This window comes from Mixophyes fleayi, chromosome 11, assembly GCF_038048845.1.
Source record: "Mixophyes fleayi isolate aMixFle1 chromosome 11, aMixFle1.hap1, whole genome shotgun sequence".
Lineage (NCBI taxonomy): Eukaryota > Metazoa > Chordata > Amphibia > Anura > Limnodynastidae > Mixophyes > Mixophyes fleayi.
Genome location: NC_134412.1, coordinates 40,771,447 through 40,788,953, shown reverse-complemented (window position 1 = coordinate 40,788,953; position 17,507 = coordinate 40,771,447). Strand labels below are relative to the sequence as shown.

Genomic DNA, 17,507 nt, shown 5'->3' with positions numbered 1-17,507 from the left:
ATCCTGCAGTATTTCAAATGAATGGATGGGAGCTTTTAATTTTGTTTTCAAAATGAAAAAAAATAAAAAAAATCCCCCTAGTTAAATAATATATTTTGATTACATCTGGTTGTTTCCTTACAAATATTATTTATGGCTTTGTTCAAATGAAGATAATTAGTTTTTCTTAAACTGTGTGGCTGTGTAAATATTAAGGCGTTAGTGTTACAGCGACAGTTGTTTTAATAAGTGTAAATACACCTGCTGTTAACATGGCACATATTCTTGTAATGCAGAGACAGAGAGCACTGCTTATGGGCGTAAATACGCTACTTTTGCACTTATGTAATATGTATAACTCTGGTGCATATTCTGCCGATGCTGAACCAGACACATATCGAGTTATGGGTGAAAATACACTACTTTTGCATGCACTTTTTTTCTTACCATAACATACCCTTATTTTGCGAACAACTCAGCATCAGGCCGATAATTCTCAGGATATGTTACTAAATACAAAGTAGGTACTAACATTATTTAGATGAAAATAAATACATTTATTTTCATGTAAAATTCCTGAAAACAGTTATTTACATAGCGCCACTAATTCCGCTGCGCTGTGCAGATAACTCCCACATCAGTCCCTGCCCCATTGGAACTTACAGTCTAAATTATGTTTCTAGAAATATGGTAGGAAACCGGAGCACCCAGAGGAAACCCACGCAAACACAGGGAGAACATACAAACTCCACACAGATAAGGCCATGGTCGGGAATCAAATTCATGACCCCAGTGCTGAGGCAGAAGTGCTAGCCACTAAGCCACCCTGATTGTTTTTTGTCTTGTCTGAAGCAAGCCTATTTAGGTTAAAATTGGGCATGTCCAACTACTTTGTTTCTTTTTTCTACTGTCACTCATACTTGCCAACTCTCCCGGAACGTCCGGGAGACTCTCGCATTTTGCGTGAGTCTCCCGGACTCCCGAGAGAGTGTGGCAATCTCCCTGATCTGCCCAGAAGTGGGCAGAATACGGTTCGCCCTGCCCCCACTGTAGAATGACGCGATTTGCGTCATTACGTAACGGTGGCGGGGCTAAAATGACGCGATTTTTCGGGGCCCCGCCCCCTACACGCCTGCCTCCTACTAGCAGCTCCCGGGGAAAAAAAATGAAATGTTGTCAAGTATGCTGTTACTGTGGTGTTTGTGCTGGAATTAACTGTGTTTCATATATATATATATATATATATATATATATATATATATATATATATATATGTATATCAGTGGTTCCTAAACTTTTGCAGTTCGCGGCAGCCTTAGAGTCTCCATAATTTTTTCAAGGCACCCCTCCAATATAATTACTGAGCAGTAGTTGTGTCAAAAAATTGTAATAGGTCAGGACAGAAATACTTATTTAGTTGTATGCAAAAATGCCCCCTCTGCATCCAGACACTCTGCCCCCTCTGCATCCAGACACTCTGCCCCCTTTGCCCCCAGACACTCTGCCCCCTCTGCATCCAGACACTCTGCCCCCTCTGCATCTAGTCCCTCTGCCCTCTCTCACGCTGCCCCCTCTCACGCTGTCCCCCTCCTCTGCCTCCTCTTACGCTGTCCCCCTCCTCTGTACCCTCTCACGCTGCCCCCAGGGCCATCTTTTCCATTGGGCACGATGGGCAGGTGCCCGGGGGCCCCACGGGCAAGGGGGCCCCATAGGCAGGGCTCTTAATTAGAATAAATAATCCTGCAAAAGAAAAAACCTGCAAAAAAAACCTTCAAGGTTCACTGAGCAAGTACATCTATCTATCTCTATACATCTATATATATATATATATATATATATATATATATATATATATATATATGGGCCCCGGTGCACTGCTTTGCCCGGGGGCCCATAATACTGTTAAGATGGCCCTGGCTGCCCCCCCTCCTCTGCTCTCTGTCACGCTGGTCCCCCCTCCTCTGCCCTGTCACGCTGGTCCCCCCTCCTCTGCCCTCTGCCACGCTGGTCCCCCCTCCTCTGTCCCCTCTGCCACGTTGGTACCCCTCCTCTGTGCCACGCTGGTCCCCCCTCCTCTGTCCCCTCTGCCACGCTGGTCCCCCCTCCTCTGCCACGCTGGTCTCCCCTCCTCTGTCACGCTGGCCCCCTCTCCTCTGTCCCCTCTGCCACGCTGGTCCCCTCTCCTCTGCCACGCTGGTCCCCCCTCCTCTGCCCTCTGCCCTCTGTCATGCTGGTCCCCCCTCCTCTGTCCCCTCTGCCACGCTGGTCCCCCCTCCTCTGTCCCCTCTGCCACGCTGGTCTCTCCTCCTCTGTCATGCTGGTCCCCCCTCCTCTGCCCTCTGCCACGCTGGTCCCCCCTCCTCTGCCCTCTATCACGCTGGTTCCCCCTCCTCTGCCCTCTGTCACGCTGGTTCCCCCTCCTCTGTCCCCTGTGCCATGCTGGTCCCCCCTTCTCTGTCCCCTCTGCCGCGCGCCAGCCATAGAAATAACAAACAACACTAAGGGGCATATTCAATTCTCGGTGGAAACGCTGAAAATCTCTAGGTCCGCGAGCTGAAATCCAGCTTAACGGTTATAGTTTTTCCGCGGCGCGGGAAAAAAAACAATTGAATATGCCCCTAAAACTTACCAAATCGCTCTGCGCCGGGACCCAGCATCCACCTCTCTCACATGCAGCTTGTCACTGATGACACGCTGCGTGAGAGAGGTGGATGCTGGGTCCCGGCGCCACGCGGATTGGTAAGTTTTAGTGTTGTTTGTTATTTCTATGGCTGGCCAGCAGCACCCCTGTGACAGCGCCGTGGCACCCCTTGGAGCCGCGGCGCACACTTTGGGAACCGCCGATATACGAAGTCCTTAGGGATGAAACGCGTAGAGGTGTTTGTGGATTCTCTTTGACTTAGAACTGCTTCAGATTGAGCTGTCAGTGTCTGGAGATCAGAACTGAGCTGTTGTGTTATCTATGCCTGAAAATATTTACCATCTGGTACCTGCAAATTTTACTGTTTGAAATAAACATTTTACTTGGTTAATGCACCATGGAAGCGCCCCTGTCTATTTGATATTATATATATATATATATATATATATATATATATATATATATATATATATATATATCTCATACTTACCAACTTTACAATGTTATATATATATATATATCATACTTACCAACTTTACAATGTTGGTATCCGGGAGCCTGCGGGGGAGGTGGGCGTCATGGGGGGCGGGCCTCCAAAATCCGTGTCATTTTGGACCCGCCCCCATGATGTCATGACGCAAAATGCGTCATTTGACAGTGGGGGCGGGGCCAAACGCTGCGATTCACCAGGAATCACGGCGTTTGTGACCTAATTCAAGTGGGCAGATCCGGGATTTTTCCACACTCGCCCGGGAGTCCGGGAGACTCTCTCAAAATGCGGGAGTCTCCCGGACATTCTGGGAGAGTTGGCAAGTATGATATATATATATATATATATATATATATATATATATATATATATATATATATATATATATATATATAATTAATTCGGCACTGGTTACTGCAATAGTAAATTGTGTCAAATTTGGGATCAGAGGGGTTCATGTAGGAGGTTCTTTATTATTATTAATTTTTTTAATATTCCAATTTCTGTAAGCTTTCCCCAATACCTCTGAACACAAGAATCTACCTCTTGTAGTTGAAATGTACTGCAGAATTTATATTACAGCAAAGTGAATAATCTCCAACAAAATGGCCGCAACTGTAGCCCTATGTTCAAGAGTATGAAGACACTTTAGAATGTAACCTTACCTACATTATTTTACTCTTTCAAACAAAAACTTTGTCGACACCTGATGACGCCTGCATATTCTTTCTTTCCGTTGGTCTGGCTTCGCCGCTAGGCGGATACCAATTTTTTCTGTATGGTCTGTGAGAGATTTCAGGTGTCGCAGCATTTAAGCGTCATTCACCGGAAGAAGCTAATGAATAGGAAAGTTGCAAATGCACCGGGAAGAGATAGCGATATGTAACCTCGTGACTTTAAACCTTTGATTTATGAAGTGGGCGGCCTCTTTACCACCAACTGGGTCTTGTGAGTTTACCGAAAAACCCTTATGTGTTAAATGTTTACCAGTTTTGAGTCTTTTCTCGCCGTTTACATGTTCGTCTGTCATATAATATTACTATTTTGAGGCCAAGTTCCATACTTCCTTTTTTGGCCCTTGCCGCTTTCTACCGGTACACCTTACAGAATGTCATGCTTATTTATTGATGTAGCTAAATGCTATATTTAAGTGTTATGTTGCTTTTTTTTTTATATATATAAGGCATGTTAAATGTGCATTAGAGAAATAATGTTAGGTACAATTAGGCAATCCTTAACATTGATCATGTTTTGTTTTTGCTTAAAAGTGCATTTTCCTTGTATTTAGTTGAATGAAAATCTGCTTAAAAGTATGGGTTGAATGTTAACAGTCCACATGCATTTTGAAACCTCTCAAACATATAAAGCAATGTTTATACAACAATGAAATAACTTTTTTTTTAAGCATTTTATCTTTTTACGCTGTCTTATATTTCTAATTTCCTATTTTTTTTTAGGAGACTTATAGCTACTTTTTACTGGTTTTGCAGTTCTTGTTCTGGAATGAGCCCAGTAATGTAAGAAATTGGGCCAAGGTTATGCTGCCCCAATAAAGAAGTAGAAATGGTGTTGTTGACAGAAAGCACTGTATTATTTGTATTGGTGCTAGCAGGTTTTGGATAAATTATTAATGGCCTTCCAAAGTTTTGCAGGACTAAATATGCTTTGATGAAAATTGTATATAATATTGGTCTTTTGCTACATGTCTTTGCCTACTCCATGTATTCTGTATGTGCCTGTAATCATGGATCTTTAATAGAAGCATCTACTTTCTATTGCTTCCATAAGGCATCTCTGAAGTGGTATAAGTCAATAAGATCTGACATAACCCAACGTAGGTGAGCTCTACACTCGTTCATTCTGCAAAATGGTGTATTTGAGTTTAAAACATAATTTATGCATGAAATAAAGAGTATCCTGTGTCACTGAGTGTGTTCACATATCTCTGACAACAATTAACAATGGACAGTAAATCAATACTTGTGCAATACTTTTTTTTTAAAAAAAAATATGCTTATACAATTGTTTAAGCATACTTTTTTTTTAAAAAAAAATATGCTTATACAATTGTTTAAGCATTGTTTTTTTTTTTGTTTTTTTTACATTTTTGTTTTAAAATTTATTGCACAAGTATTGATTTATTGCCATTTGTTAATTGTTGTCAGAGATATGTGAACACACTCAGTGGCATAGGATACTTTTGTTAGGGTAATTTTACCTCTCCTTTATCAAGTCCCTTCAGATATCAATGAGATAAGATGCTGGTTAACCAGGAGATCAGTAATCAAGACACAGGCATGCAAATGTCAAGATAGAACTGAGCTGTGCTCATTTATTAGTGGGATACATTTATACATGAAAAAGCGTTTGATCTGGTTATAGAACAGAAACACATGATTGATATTTTCCTCAGTAAATATAAATCTTCTGACAAAGCTAGTTAGTTCTCTTCATGTCACTTTTATGGGTTCTTATCAACTTTCATTGGCGCCAGTACTCCCAATGCCATCATTCGTGATCCCATGTCCTAGTACTCCCAATGCCATCATTCATTATCCCATGTCCTATGCCTCCATCCGGGGTCTTTGAGATAGATCAAGGCTGGAGCTGGTGATTACGCTGAATGTATTTTTAAGGCAAATACCAAGATTTTTAACTCCTTCACATATCATTATTACCATTATCGCTAAGGACCTAGAAATTCTTTAATACCACCTTCTCTGACCTCTTGAGACAAATGGGGTGCTTCTTCCAAATAATTTACTTTCTGTACTAGTTATTTACACACACTGTTTACTATCACTCAAGTTCTGATTAACTTAAATTAACAAATACTGTCATTTGATCGTCACAAGTGACTAGTGAATTTATATTAGAGATGCTCACTGACCCCCGTTGTTTTGGTTTTGCCAAACCGCCCTTGCGTGTTTTGGTGTGTTTTTTTTTTTTGTTTGGTTATGTTTTGCAACTTGTTAAAAAAAAACCAAAACATTATTATTATTAACCTCACTAATTTCCAATAATTTCCATTCAATTTTGGCCACCTCCTAGGTCACAATATGATTTTCATATACTTTCAAAGAAAAGTTGCTGCAGTTCTTGCCAGTGATAACAAAAAGGCCATTGTCATGCCTGGGCATAAGACCAAAAATCCACCTCTTAAGTGTGGAATTATTTTTACACAAATCCTGACAACAGTTGTCTAGCCATTTGTAGCGTTTTTAAAGCCACACTCAGTAGAGGTAGGGAACTTAACCATCTGGGATTCTCATCCATGTTACGTCATTTTTCAGCGAGTTCTTGGAAAGCTGTTGGGAAAATCAGAAACTTAACAAGCAGTCCAGCACCATCTGCCTCCCTTCTCTCATCTACATTCCAGCACCTGCAATCTACCCCCCCCCCCCAACACCTTCATCATCAATATCCCCAGAGACAGTCATTTACAGTTAAACAATCCTTTGCAAGAGGAAGCAAATATGAAATCTGTCACCCAGTCGCAAAGCGGATCACAGACGCCATAAGGACTATGCTAGTATTAGACCAGCGTCCAATGTCCATTATTAATGCAGCTAGTTTTAGAATGTTACTTGAGGTCTTCTGTCCCTATTACCAAATTCCATCACTACACCATTTTACTAGAAAAGCTATTCCTCACCTCTACCAGAAAGTTCATAAAAATGTAATAATTGGGCTACAAAATGCCATTCTACCCACTGTACACTTAACCACAGATATGTGGGCAAGCGGAACTGGGCAAACTAAAGATTATATGACTATGACAACCCACTGGCTTAGTCATTTGCCTTCACCAGCAGGGACAGCAGCAGCATGTACCTAAGTACGTCACATTTTTCAGAAGTAGGCTACTCTGTGTATCAGCAGCTTCACTAAGAGGCATACAGCTGACAATCTGTTCCAAAAATTAAGGGATGTCATTGAAAAATGGCTAATCCTGCTTGGACTCTCCTGAGGATATGTCATTTCTGATTATGACCCCAATTTTGTTCAAGCATTACAGCGGGGTTGAATTCCATCACATTTTCTGTTTTGCACACATAATCAACTTGATGTTACAGAACTTTTAAAAAATGACATGCAGGAGATGCTGTTTGTGTCCGGAAAAATTTAGGGACAATTTGTTTTCTGCAACAGCATGTAGGAGAATGCAGCAGCTGCAAGAAGACTAGCATTTGAGGGGAATATACTTTACTTCAGCAAAGTAGTCACTTGTGAAGAGAGTGCAGACACGGTTAGCTTGAGTCAAGTGATTGCCTTAATAATACATTTTGACAAGTAGCTACAGAAATTCAACGTGTGAAATAAAACAAAATAAATGTGCTAACTATATTTTAATTGCAGATTACGTACTTAATTTGCTTCGCCAGGATCCAAGAGCTATCAACATCTTGTTTGGACATCTTCTCCTTCAGTTTCTCTGGCAACTGCTTGTTGTACAAAAAATTGCTTTCCCAAGACACCCAGTGGTGATGCAGATGATTACGCACAACATTTTGATATTTGCTCTGCTGTAAAAGAATCATAACAGCTCTGCCCTAAAATGAACTACTAATTCCATTTGGAATGCCATTTTTGGCAATTACATCATACTACGCAGACTTCTATGATGGTGGAATGAATTAGTATTGTTTGAGGAAGATTAGCATAACCCTGCCACCTCTCCTGTTTCTGAGTAAGCTATGGTACAATAAAATGTAACTGCAGATTTAGACCAAGACTGTCAGCCCTATTATTTCTATTTCAGCAAATACAATTAGCAATGGAGCTCTACTCTTTGGGTGTTAACTATATAATGCTGTAGAATTTGCCTGCAAATATAGACAAGCCTGCTTGTCTTCCTCTTCATCAATGACTCTTAGCAATTGAGCACTCGTCTTTGGGTGTATATTACACCCAAACCTTATTAGTGCAAATTAGGAAAAATAGTTTTATCCCTGCTAGGCCCTCCACCATTCTTTGTATGTTAATAGTAGGATTGGTTGGAGTTATGGGCAAGGTCACACATTTTTTTGTCAAATCCTTCAAACCAGCCCAGATGTCAAAATGTTGTGGTCCTCAACCTGCGTCTTCCCTGCTTGTGTTTGGAAAGTGCAAATTGGTGCCAGAACTGGTGCCACACTGCTGCCTCTGGTGCAGGACTTACACAATCAACCGCATCCTCATCAGCGCCCTCGTCGGTTACCCAAAACTCCCCCTCATCCTCTTCTAATTCCAAAGTGTCATCCTCACTTGGTGTATCACCGGCTACACTCGGGCTGTTAAGGCACACATCAGCAGAAATGCCGAAAGGGCCCTTCTTTATGGGTACATTATCAGAATGCTCACGATTAGACATACCACTGGTGGATGGACTCTCCACAGTGATTGGTGTCATTTCTGATTCTGAGCATACATTATCCTCTAATGCCTTACTGTTTTCTTGCAACTTGGCTTTGACGCGCAACAGTAGTTGTGCACCACTTTTCGACTCCAAATTACTTGGTCTTGCTTGGTCACGAGTGACTGTACAAGAAGAAGGCTCAGTAACATTATTTGATCTGCCACTAATAGAGAAAGGCGAAGGCCTCATTCTTTCTTTGCCACTGCGTGTGTAGAATGGCATGTTGACATTTTCTTTTTTTTTTTTATTGGCAGTTACCTTTTCCTCAGTTACACTTCTTTTTCGCTTCAACACGGTAAATTTTTTTTGGTGTGTGTTTTTTTCCCTGATTTTAAAAAGATTATGTACTTTTACATCGCCTTTACCAGATGACGTACTGGGAACACTACCATCAGGACTGGTGACAGAACCCGGTTGCTGATTCTGCTCATATGTGGACTGCTACACTACCATTTTAATGAGCCCAAACCACTTGTAGTGCCAAAAATTGTATTAGATAGATACTGCTGACAAATGACTTTTTTGACAGCCAGATGAATTGTCTAAAACACTGGGGAATATGGGAGACCCCAAAGCACTTGTAGTGCAAAAAAATTGAAAAATAAGCCTCCTCTATCCTCCTGTCTTGCTGCTCTAACTATTGCTAATAGAATTTGATTTAATAATAGAATTGAATAGATTCGAAATGAAAGAATAAGGTGTACAATTATTGCTCTGTCCCTGCGCTAATACAGCCTCTGACCTAACCCTGCTCTCTCCCTCTGTCAAATGGCGATGGATTGCTGTGAAGGCTGGTATTTATGCTTTTCAAATCTCGGGAGAACCGAGCTCAGAAATACAAATACGTCACGATGATGTTTTGCCTTGATTCCGAATGGGCGGGAGAGTACCATGCCTGCTCGGCTCGGTACTCGGATAGGCGAAATTCGGATGGATTCGGATCTCAGGGAACCGAGCCCGCCCATCTCTAATTTATATTGTGAAATTGTACAATAAGTATGGCATGTATGCTGCCAGACTGCAGGCCATGGCCCCAATCTTGCTGTAAAACTCCACTTTATCGCTGCTCTCTTCACAGCGTGTAGCTATTCAGAAGTTGTAAAATAATTAGAGCATCTTACTGATAACCTCTAATTTTTTCATGTTTCTAGACAGCAAATATTTAATGTAAAGCAGGCAATTTTTTTAAAAAGGGGGAAAAAACTATTGTAACCCTAAGTATCAAACATATAAATTATAAGTACATCAGACCCAGCTGCTACTGCTACTCCATTTTGTTTTACTTGTCTGAAACTACTTGCTCTCAGTTACTGCAGCCATACTGTGCACAGCTTGGTGATGTCACAGATATTTTTTAGTGCTGCTGTAATATTTGAAAAGTTGTATTTAATGATGGAAGTTTGTTGCCACAGTCATGTCATTACACACAGAGCTGTGCAGTCCTTCACCATTATTGCATTTTAACAAGTGTTAGGAAACTGCTTCTGGCTTCACAAGAGCTTCTACAAAATACCTTTCTGAAGTTATAATAAGCAAACCAAAAAAATACATTTTGTTTGAGGAAATATTAGCTTTATTTTTTTATATGGTGCAATAATTGTTTTAAGTGCTGTGCAAGAGATTCAAAAGTAGATCATGTTCTTTTTCTCACTCAAAATGCCATTCTTTGAAAAAAAAGGCAGCATTCATATAATTTTTAAAGAAAGCTTTTACTATATTTCTATTTCACCCATCTTTCTCTGTTGGAATACTGCTGCAAATAATGACCGTGGCGCATAATCTGCATTAACCTTTCAACTATAGGCTAGTAGTCAAACAGTGAGAACATGAAAGTAATTTTCTAGGAAATGTAAGAGTGTATGAACTCTGAACTAGAACATGTTAAAAATATTTTTACGTTTTATATTCAATTTCGGTGGAAAGTTATTTAACTTCTAAACTTTGCTTGTACAAATATATTTGAGTTGTCTAAAAGTGAATGTTTCAAACGGCTATGTACCTATATGTAAAATTTTATGTGTAAATTATTCACCTAGGGAGAAAAAACGTACGGAAAGAAACAAAAATTGCTTGGAATTGTGAGAATTACCAAATATGGCTCTCAAACCAGAGGCAAAGAAAGTTAGATCTCTAAGTCTTGCCGGAATTGCTCAAGTCTCAAACGACATATCAAGAAAATTCTTGGATCGCAGCGATTTGTCAAGACTATTGAAAATTGCTTCAAATCTTCTCAAAGATCACACTCGGGTGTTGGTGGAGTTGGATAGTTTTTTTGTTTATGATCCAAATGCCAAAATAAAACTGGTATTTGTAGAAGACAGTGTAATGGTGAAGAATATATTTATTATGTCCTCATCTATGCAGGAACTGGCACAAAAATCCCCTGAGCATCTCTATGTAGATCTCCTAAGTAATATTGGTCCTGGCCTAAACTTGTACAGTGTTTCCTGTGAAGATGTCTCTGGTTGGAAGATTTGTGCTAGTTGCATATCGAAAACAAATACGCAAGATACATTAAGGTTTCTTATAGTTTCTGTTCTACAAAGTATTCCGAAAATGAAAGCTCAAATTAAATCTATTGTAATACATCCAGAGATCGCTGATTCTCTAGACTTAAGTATGCTCTTACCAAACACCTCAGTTAGGCATTGCATGCTGTTAATTGTGAAAGTTTTGGAACAGAAAATTGCTCATCTACAGTCTGCTACCCAGGCCCAAATTAAAACTGTCTTACAAACCCTGTTTCATGCACGCTCACTGAAAGTGTACAATCGTCACCTCAGTGACTTGAAAGCTTTATGTCCTGTAGACTTTTTCCAGTACTACTTTGATACATGGCATCCAAGCAGAAAAGTATGGTTCACAAAGGACAGTAAAAGGCTAAGAACAGACAAATCCATATATGCCTATGTTGCATCTCTACATTACACACTTTCATCCAAAATGGGAATCTTACCATCACTCTATCAGTGCCTGCGTGTCATTCTTCGTGAAACCTATGAATTAAAGAACGTCCCAGATGCTTTACTTGATGTGTATTGTCAACCTGTCTCTGATTCATCTTCAAGTGCTTCTGTTCAGGTATGATTAAAAGATCATTATCCCGGTCTTGTATTTTCTACATTCATATTTTGTAGACTTATCGTTGTCCTATATCGGATTCTGTTTAAAAGTTCTTGCTTGGTAAAGCCAATTTGCTGTGCCTGTAAATGGATACCACAGCACTGACTGCATGGGTTGGAGAGAGTTGTCTGCACTGCTGTAATCAAATTGATCCTGACTTTCTAGCAACTAGAAATATGTCATACATATGCTTCTTGAATGGATTGGATGCTTATATTCAGGAGCAATGATCACATCACAGTGTCCATTCTAGGATAGAGTATGCTTGGGGTTGTTTCTGTTTTGGCATTTAAGGGCCTTTGATGTCTTGGAAAAATGTGTATGCAGAATTTGAGGATTTTAGATTTTCAGACATCATTTCCTTGTGCAAATGTATAATTTCTGTGGGATGTAAAGGAAAATGAGCAGAGATTTGAGTAAAAACACCAAGGCGGTGAGTGTCCGTAGGCTGTTTTGGCACCTTGCGCTGAATTGACTCTGCCCCTTAGTGTTTGTGTGAGGTGTCTTTATCGTTAATCTAGTAACTAGTGCTGTAATTGCACTAGTCAGAAAATACTTTATACACAAATGGGAGTGGCGCTTTATTTCCAAATTACTTTAAAAACATATGACCACCCTTCATACTCTGAAAAAACTGAAAACCTCACTACATGTCTTTTTTTTTTTTTTATATTGCATTTTAATCAGTTCTTTGCATTTGGCAGGCATGTGAAGATAAGAAAAATGAGTTGGAGCAAATGGAGTTCTATACTTGGGATGATTTTTGGTCCTTTCTGAACTTTTGGTGCGAAGAACAAAAGGTTATTTTTGTAATTCGCAATTCTGTGCCCCTCACCAATGAAGACATGAGTCCCAACCTGATGCAGTCTCTGAAGTACAGTACGGTAAACCTTGGATGCAGCAGTTATACCAGGTAACTTTTAATGTTTGTCTTTTGGTGATCAATACAGGTAAATCTTGTGAATTTTTATTCTTTATATATAATACACAACAAGTGTAATTTATTTTGTTAGAAGGAAAAAATGGTCTCAACATTTGATTTTTACTTATGTCTCTTTCATTATTGACTTGGAGTAAACCTGGAAATAAGTGGCAACAATAGATCACTCTAGGATGTTGCCCAAGCCTGAAGTTTGACATAAATGCTTTATATGGGTAGACATACCTCTAGATCCTTTATAATGATCACATTGATCAGTAATTAGAACTTGTTATAGTACGTTTAATGCAGATTGATTCCAGAAATGACACTTGGAGAGGAAAACCTTACAGTGCTAAGGAAGTCTTTGAGGTACCTGGGGATGGCTGCCCCTACTAACAGAGGCAGCCATTAGGTTCCTTAGGGTGCTGGGTGGAGAGGGCGTTTCATTCTGCAGCGTATGTCCCTGCTAGGCACTTGATTGGTGGAGGGGGCTGTTCTTTGGGGTGGCTATCATTCCAGTTCTGGTGCCTGGGGGGAGGTGTTTCGTCCCCCTCCCTTCCCTCTCACTCCACGTGTGCAGACACCAGAACAGCAGTCATCTTGGAGCTACAGGACTCCCATTCTCCGATCTCTGTTCATGGTACCTGGTCTGTGGGGTTTGTTTTCTAAGTGCTGAGTTCCTCAGATTGTTTGGGCTCAAGGGCTGTATTGTGTGTTTTTTTTTTTTTTTCCATCTGTCATGTCAGTGAGAGATTCTCGAGAGCTAATGCTGGGATAACTTCTATGAAGAAGTTTACCTGTGCCAGATGCAATGCTAAATTGCCTACTGGACAGCCAGGCAAGGATGTTTTGTGCGCATCCTGCCAATCTGAGGATCTGGTAGCTTGTGCGCCTGCAGTTTCTGGGTCTGAGAAGGCGGAGTCTGCATGGACTAGGTCTATATTCATCTCTATGGGTGAGATTGCTCAGCTAGCCTGTTCCCAAATAGGGAGGTCCTCCCCAGAGCCCTTTGGGCTCTTCAGGGGTCTGATGAATTCGGTGCCTGTTGTGCCAAGCCAGGGTCCTGTTGCATCGGCCTCGGAGAATCCGACTTGGGTCAGAGGTCTAGCGACTTCGGCACATGACTTTATTACTGTTTCCTTCTCATTAGAGAGGGTGTTGACATCCACTACACTGTCTTCCTGGTGTAAGTACAAGAGGGTGGTGGCGCCCCCACCTGTGAATGAGTCCGATTCTGTATATACAAAGTCGTAGATGGTTTAAATAGCTTGCCCGGAAGAGGAACTGGTTGCCTCCAAGATGAAGCACTTCGCGAAATGTACATTAGGTTTTTAGAGAAGATGTGTACTAGCTCAGGAGTATTTAGTTTAGGATATACTCCACCTGAATATTATTTTATTCTGCTTTTATTCCAGCCAGATGATACATGATACTCCGCAAGCTCTAGGATGGTTAGATATTTGACAAGTATCGCCATAAGTAATTTATTATAAGCTGGTTCAGATATCGTAGGCACAGTTCAAAACTTAATCAAGGGAGAAAATGTCAATTGGCTACCAGTTGAAGTCAAACATATTATCAAAATAAGTTCCACCTGCTGTTAAAAAAATCTTTTGGCTTCAGACTGAAACATAGTTTAAAATGTTGCTGTACATTTTAAATTTCTAATTAGCAATCACAGGCAAATCCTCATTGAATTATAATTCTCAGTGAGTGGAACATTTGGGATGAATCGACAGGGCATGTGAATTTTATACATGTCTATTAAATTGATTCTTACTAATTAATCTTGGTGTTTTTGGCGAAACACAAAGGAGTCATTTTGAAATGACAAGATGACTTCTCATAAGTAAAGCCATTTAATGGACAGCAGCAGGTATATAAAGGGTTAACTACCCGAATAACACACAGATGCAATAAATTCCCTTTTTAATTGTGCTATCGGGTATGTTACAAGTTCATACAAATGTTAAGGGTCATGTCTGTCGCTGTTTTTTTTTTTTTTTTTTTTTGTTATTTCTTTTTTTTTCTTTTTTTTTTTTTCTTTATTTGGTTTGCTTTTTTTTACGCCGTATGATAACTTTTGTAGCATACTGGCAATTTTTTTCAATGCTTTTTTATTTTTCAACAGGAAGCGTTGTCCAGCTACAATTCAGCTGCAACTGGGTCCACAAATGGACAGGCTCATAATCACAAAGGCTGACCTCAATCACAGTCATGATTCAGAAATTGACCTTCCATCTCGTTTTACAAGAAACCCAGCATCATTTGTGGAATTTCCAGCCAAGCTGTCACCTGATGTGTCTGACAAATTCATGGATAGAACAGATTTGACAAAGCTCCTTCGTCTACACTTCCCATTTGGCAGAGAGTCACAATTTTTGGATGAACTGGAATCTCTATATAATTCTGACCCTGGTGTAAAATTGAAACTTATTTACATAGATGATAAGTTTACAGTGAAAAATATATTTTTGATGATGACTGCTATGCAGAATGTTTTGCACAATTTTCCAGAACACATGTTTGTCACTTTCCTTCCAGGTCTTAATCAAGAATTTGATTTGTACTCTATACTTTGCCAAGATGAGACTTTTAGTTGGAAAGTTTGTGCACATTGTTTTGCAAGAAAACACTCCACTGAAACCTTAAGATTTCTTATGCTTTCTGTCTTGCAAGTTCACCCTAATTTGGACAAGCAAGTGAAGTACTTGACCCTGAGCCCAGACATTCAGAATTCTTTGGATATGCAGGTCCTGTTTCCCAATGCCACAATAAAGCTTTGCTTACCACTTTTGTTTGAATTTATGCATTGTAAAATTTCATTCTTGAGCCAGATGGAACAATCGCAAATTAAAGAGCTGCTGGTCAGCCTAGCTGACGCTTCAACATCTGACTTGTATACACAATACCTTAATGAATTAAGAGCTGCATGTCCAGTGGAAATTTTTCAATACTATTCGGACACATTTCATCCTTGTTGGAATTTATGGTCTGGAAAGGATAGGAGAACAATCGATGTGGAGAACTCTATTTATAATTATGTAAAATTGAAGCATCAAGAATTAAGAGCACAACTGGGATCATTATCGTCTTTAAGCCAATGTCTACATGCCATACTCGTTGAAGAGCAAGGGCATGGTCAAGAACCATCAGAATCCAGCAATACTTGCATGACGGACCATAACACTTATACATCTGATTTAGAAGCTACAGGTGTAAAGATCGAGCAGAGTCATGACAATGCTTGTGAAGAGATTGTTGCTATTGGTGAACTGAAAAAGGTATTACTTTTGTTATTAATCACTACTACATAGATCATTAGTGCAAAAATAGAGATTCAGCTATGTTAGTGATGTCATCATGAGACATACACACACATATGTTTTAATTTTATTGTGGCAAAAGGCAGATATTTATGTCTCAGGCTGTCTGTCTTCTATCCTTTTACACCTTGGGGAGATTTCTGTTCTACCAGTCTGACAGCAGATTGATTAAGGCAGTGGTTCCCAAACTTTTGCAGTTCGTGGCACCCTTAGAGTCTCCAAATTTTTTCAAGGTACCCCTCCAAAATAAATACTGAGCAGTCCTGTTTTAGAAGTAGTTGGGTCAAAAAATTGTAATAAGTATTTAGGTCAGGACAGAAATACTTATTTAGCTGTATGCAAAAATGCCCCCTCTGCATCCAGGCACTCTGCTGCCCTCTGTCACGCTGCCCCCCTCTGCTGCCCGCTGTCACGCTGCCCCCCTCTGCTGCCCGCTGTCACGCTGCCCCCCTCTGCTGCCCGCTGTCACGCTGCCCCCCTCTGCTGCCCGCTGTCACGCTGCCCCCCTCTGCTGCCCTCTGTCACGCTGCCCCCCTCTGCTGCCCTCTGTCACGCTGCCCCCCTCTGCTGCCCTCTGTCACGCTGCCCCCCTCTGCTGCCCTCTGTCACGCTGCCCCCCTCTGCTGCCCTCTGTCACGCTGCCCCCCTCTGCTGCCCCCCTGTCGCTCTCTGCTGCCCCGCTGTCCCCCTCTGCTGCAGCGCTGTCAGGCTGTCCCCCTTCTCTGTTACGATCCTCTCACTCTGCCCCACGCCAGCCATAAAAAAAACCCCACAAACTTACCAATCCGCGCGGCGCCGGGACCCAGCAGACTTCTCTCTCCCGCAGCTGTCACTGAGTATCGACGTCCGTGACAGCTGCGGGAGAGGAGTCTGCTGGGTCCCGGCGCCGCGCGGATTGGTAAGTTTGTGTTTTTTTTTTTTTTGTTTTTTTTTTAATGGCTGGCCCGCGGCACCCCAGTGACAGCACCGCGGCACTCCTGGGAGCCGCGGCGCACGCTTTGGGAACCGCCGGATTAAGGGTTGTAGGTGTGTATTTAAAAGTTTTACAAAAAAGAAGAAAGAAAAGATCTTTGATTCCTTGACAAAGCACAGGCGAAACGCGTGTTGGGATGGGCTGCTGTGTTTTATAGCACTGCTGCTAGGGACCTGCTCAAAAATATGCCTCTTAATAAAATGATATTTAGTTGCATGTCATCAACAGCCTTGGTTTCAGATGATCATATATGATGTTACAGATATCATGAACTACAGAACGATGAATGACTGTCATAAGGACAAATCAGTGTATAACACCTAAGTTAAGCGCTATACTCTAAACATGAAATTAACTCTGGGACAGCACTATATGTGTTGTTGCCAGTATTAATAATGATCGCTCATATATGTCTGAATAACTAGTTTTTTTTTTTGTTGTTTTTTTTGTGGAATAGCCTTAATTGATCTCATGAAGAGATCCTATAAATAATACAATAGGCTGCCTAAAGAAATTCAGTATAGTATTTAGAGATTGACTCTTGAGTTTCGGGAAAGGGCACATCCAGATTTAGAAGTATTCCAATGCGAGAGTGTGGTGTGTGTCTACCATACAGATAATTGTTAGATTATATCACTAATGCTGCTGACAGAAA

General features: G+C 40.8%; 1 protein-coding gene across 2 annotated transcripts in view; it reads left to right on the top strand.

Annotated features, from left to right (window-relative positions):
* Positions 1–3,920: 3,920 nt before the first annotated feature.
* The window catches only part of LOC142107510 (uncharacterized), a 29,915-nt gene continuing 16,328 nt past the window's right edge, over positions 3,921–17,507 (top strand). For both annotated transcript variants that reach the window (XM_075190973.1, XM_075190972.1), the window contains exons 1-4: positions 3,921–4,055; positions 10,541–11,589; positions 12,336–12,544; positions 14,685–15,837. In XM_075190973.1, coding sequence (XP_075047074.1) covers positions 10,603–11,589; positions 12,336–12,544; positions 14,685–15,837 — 2,349 coding nt within the window. In that variant the 5' untranslated portion in view covers positions 3,921–4,055; positions 10,541–10,602. The remainder of the gene's footprint in view (positions 4,056–10,540; positions 11,590–12,335; positions 12,545–14,684; positions 15,838–17,507) is intronic.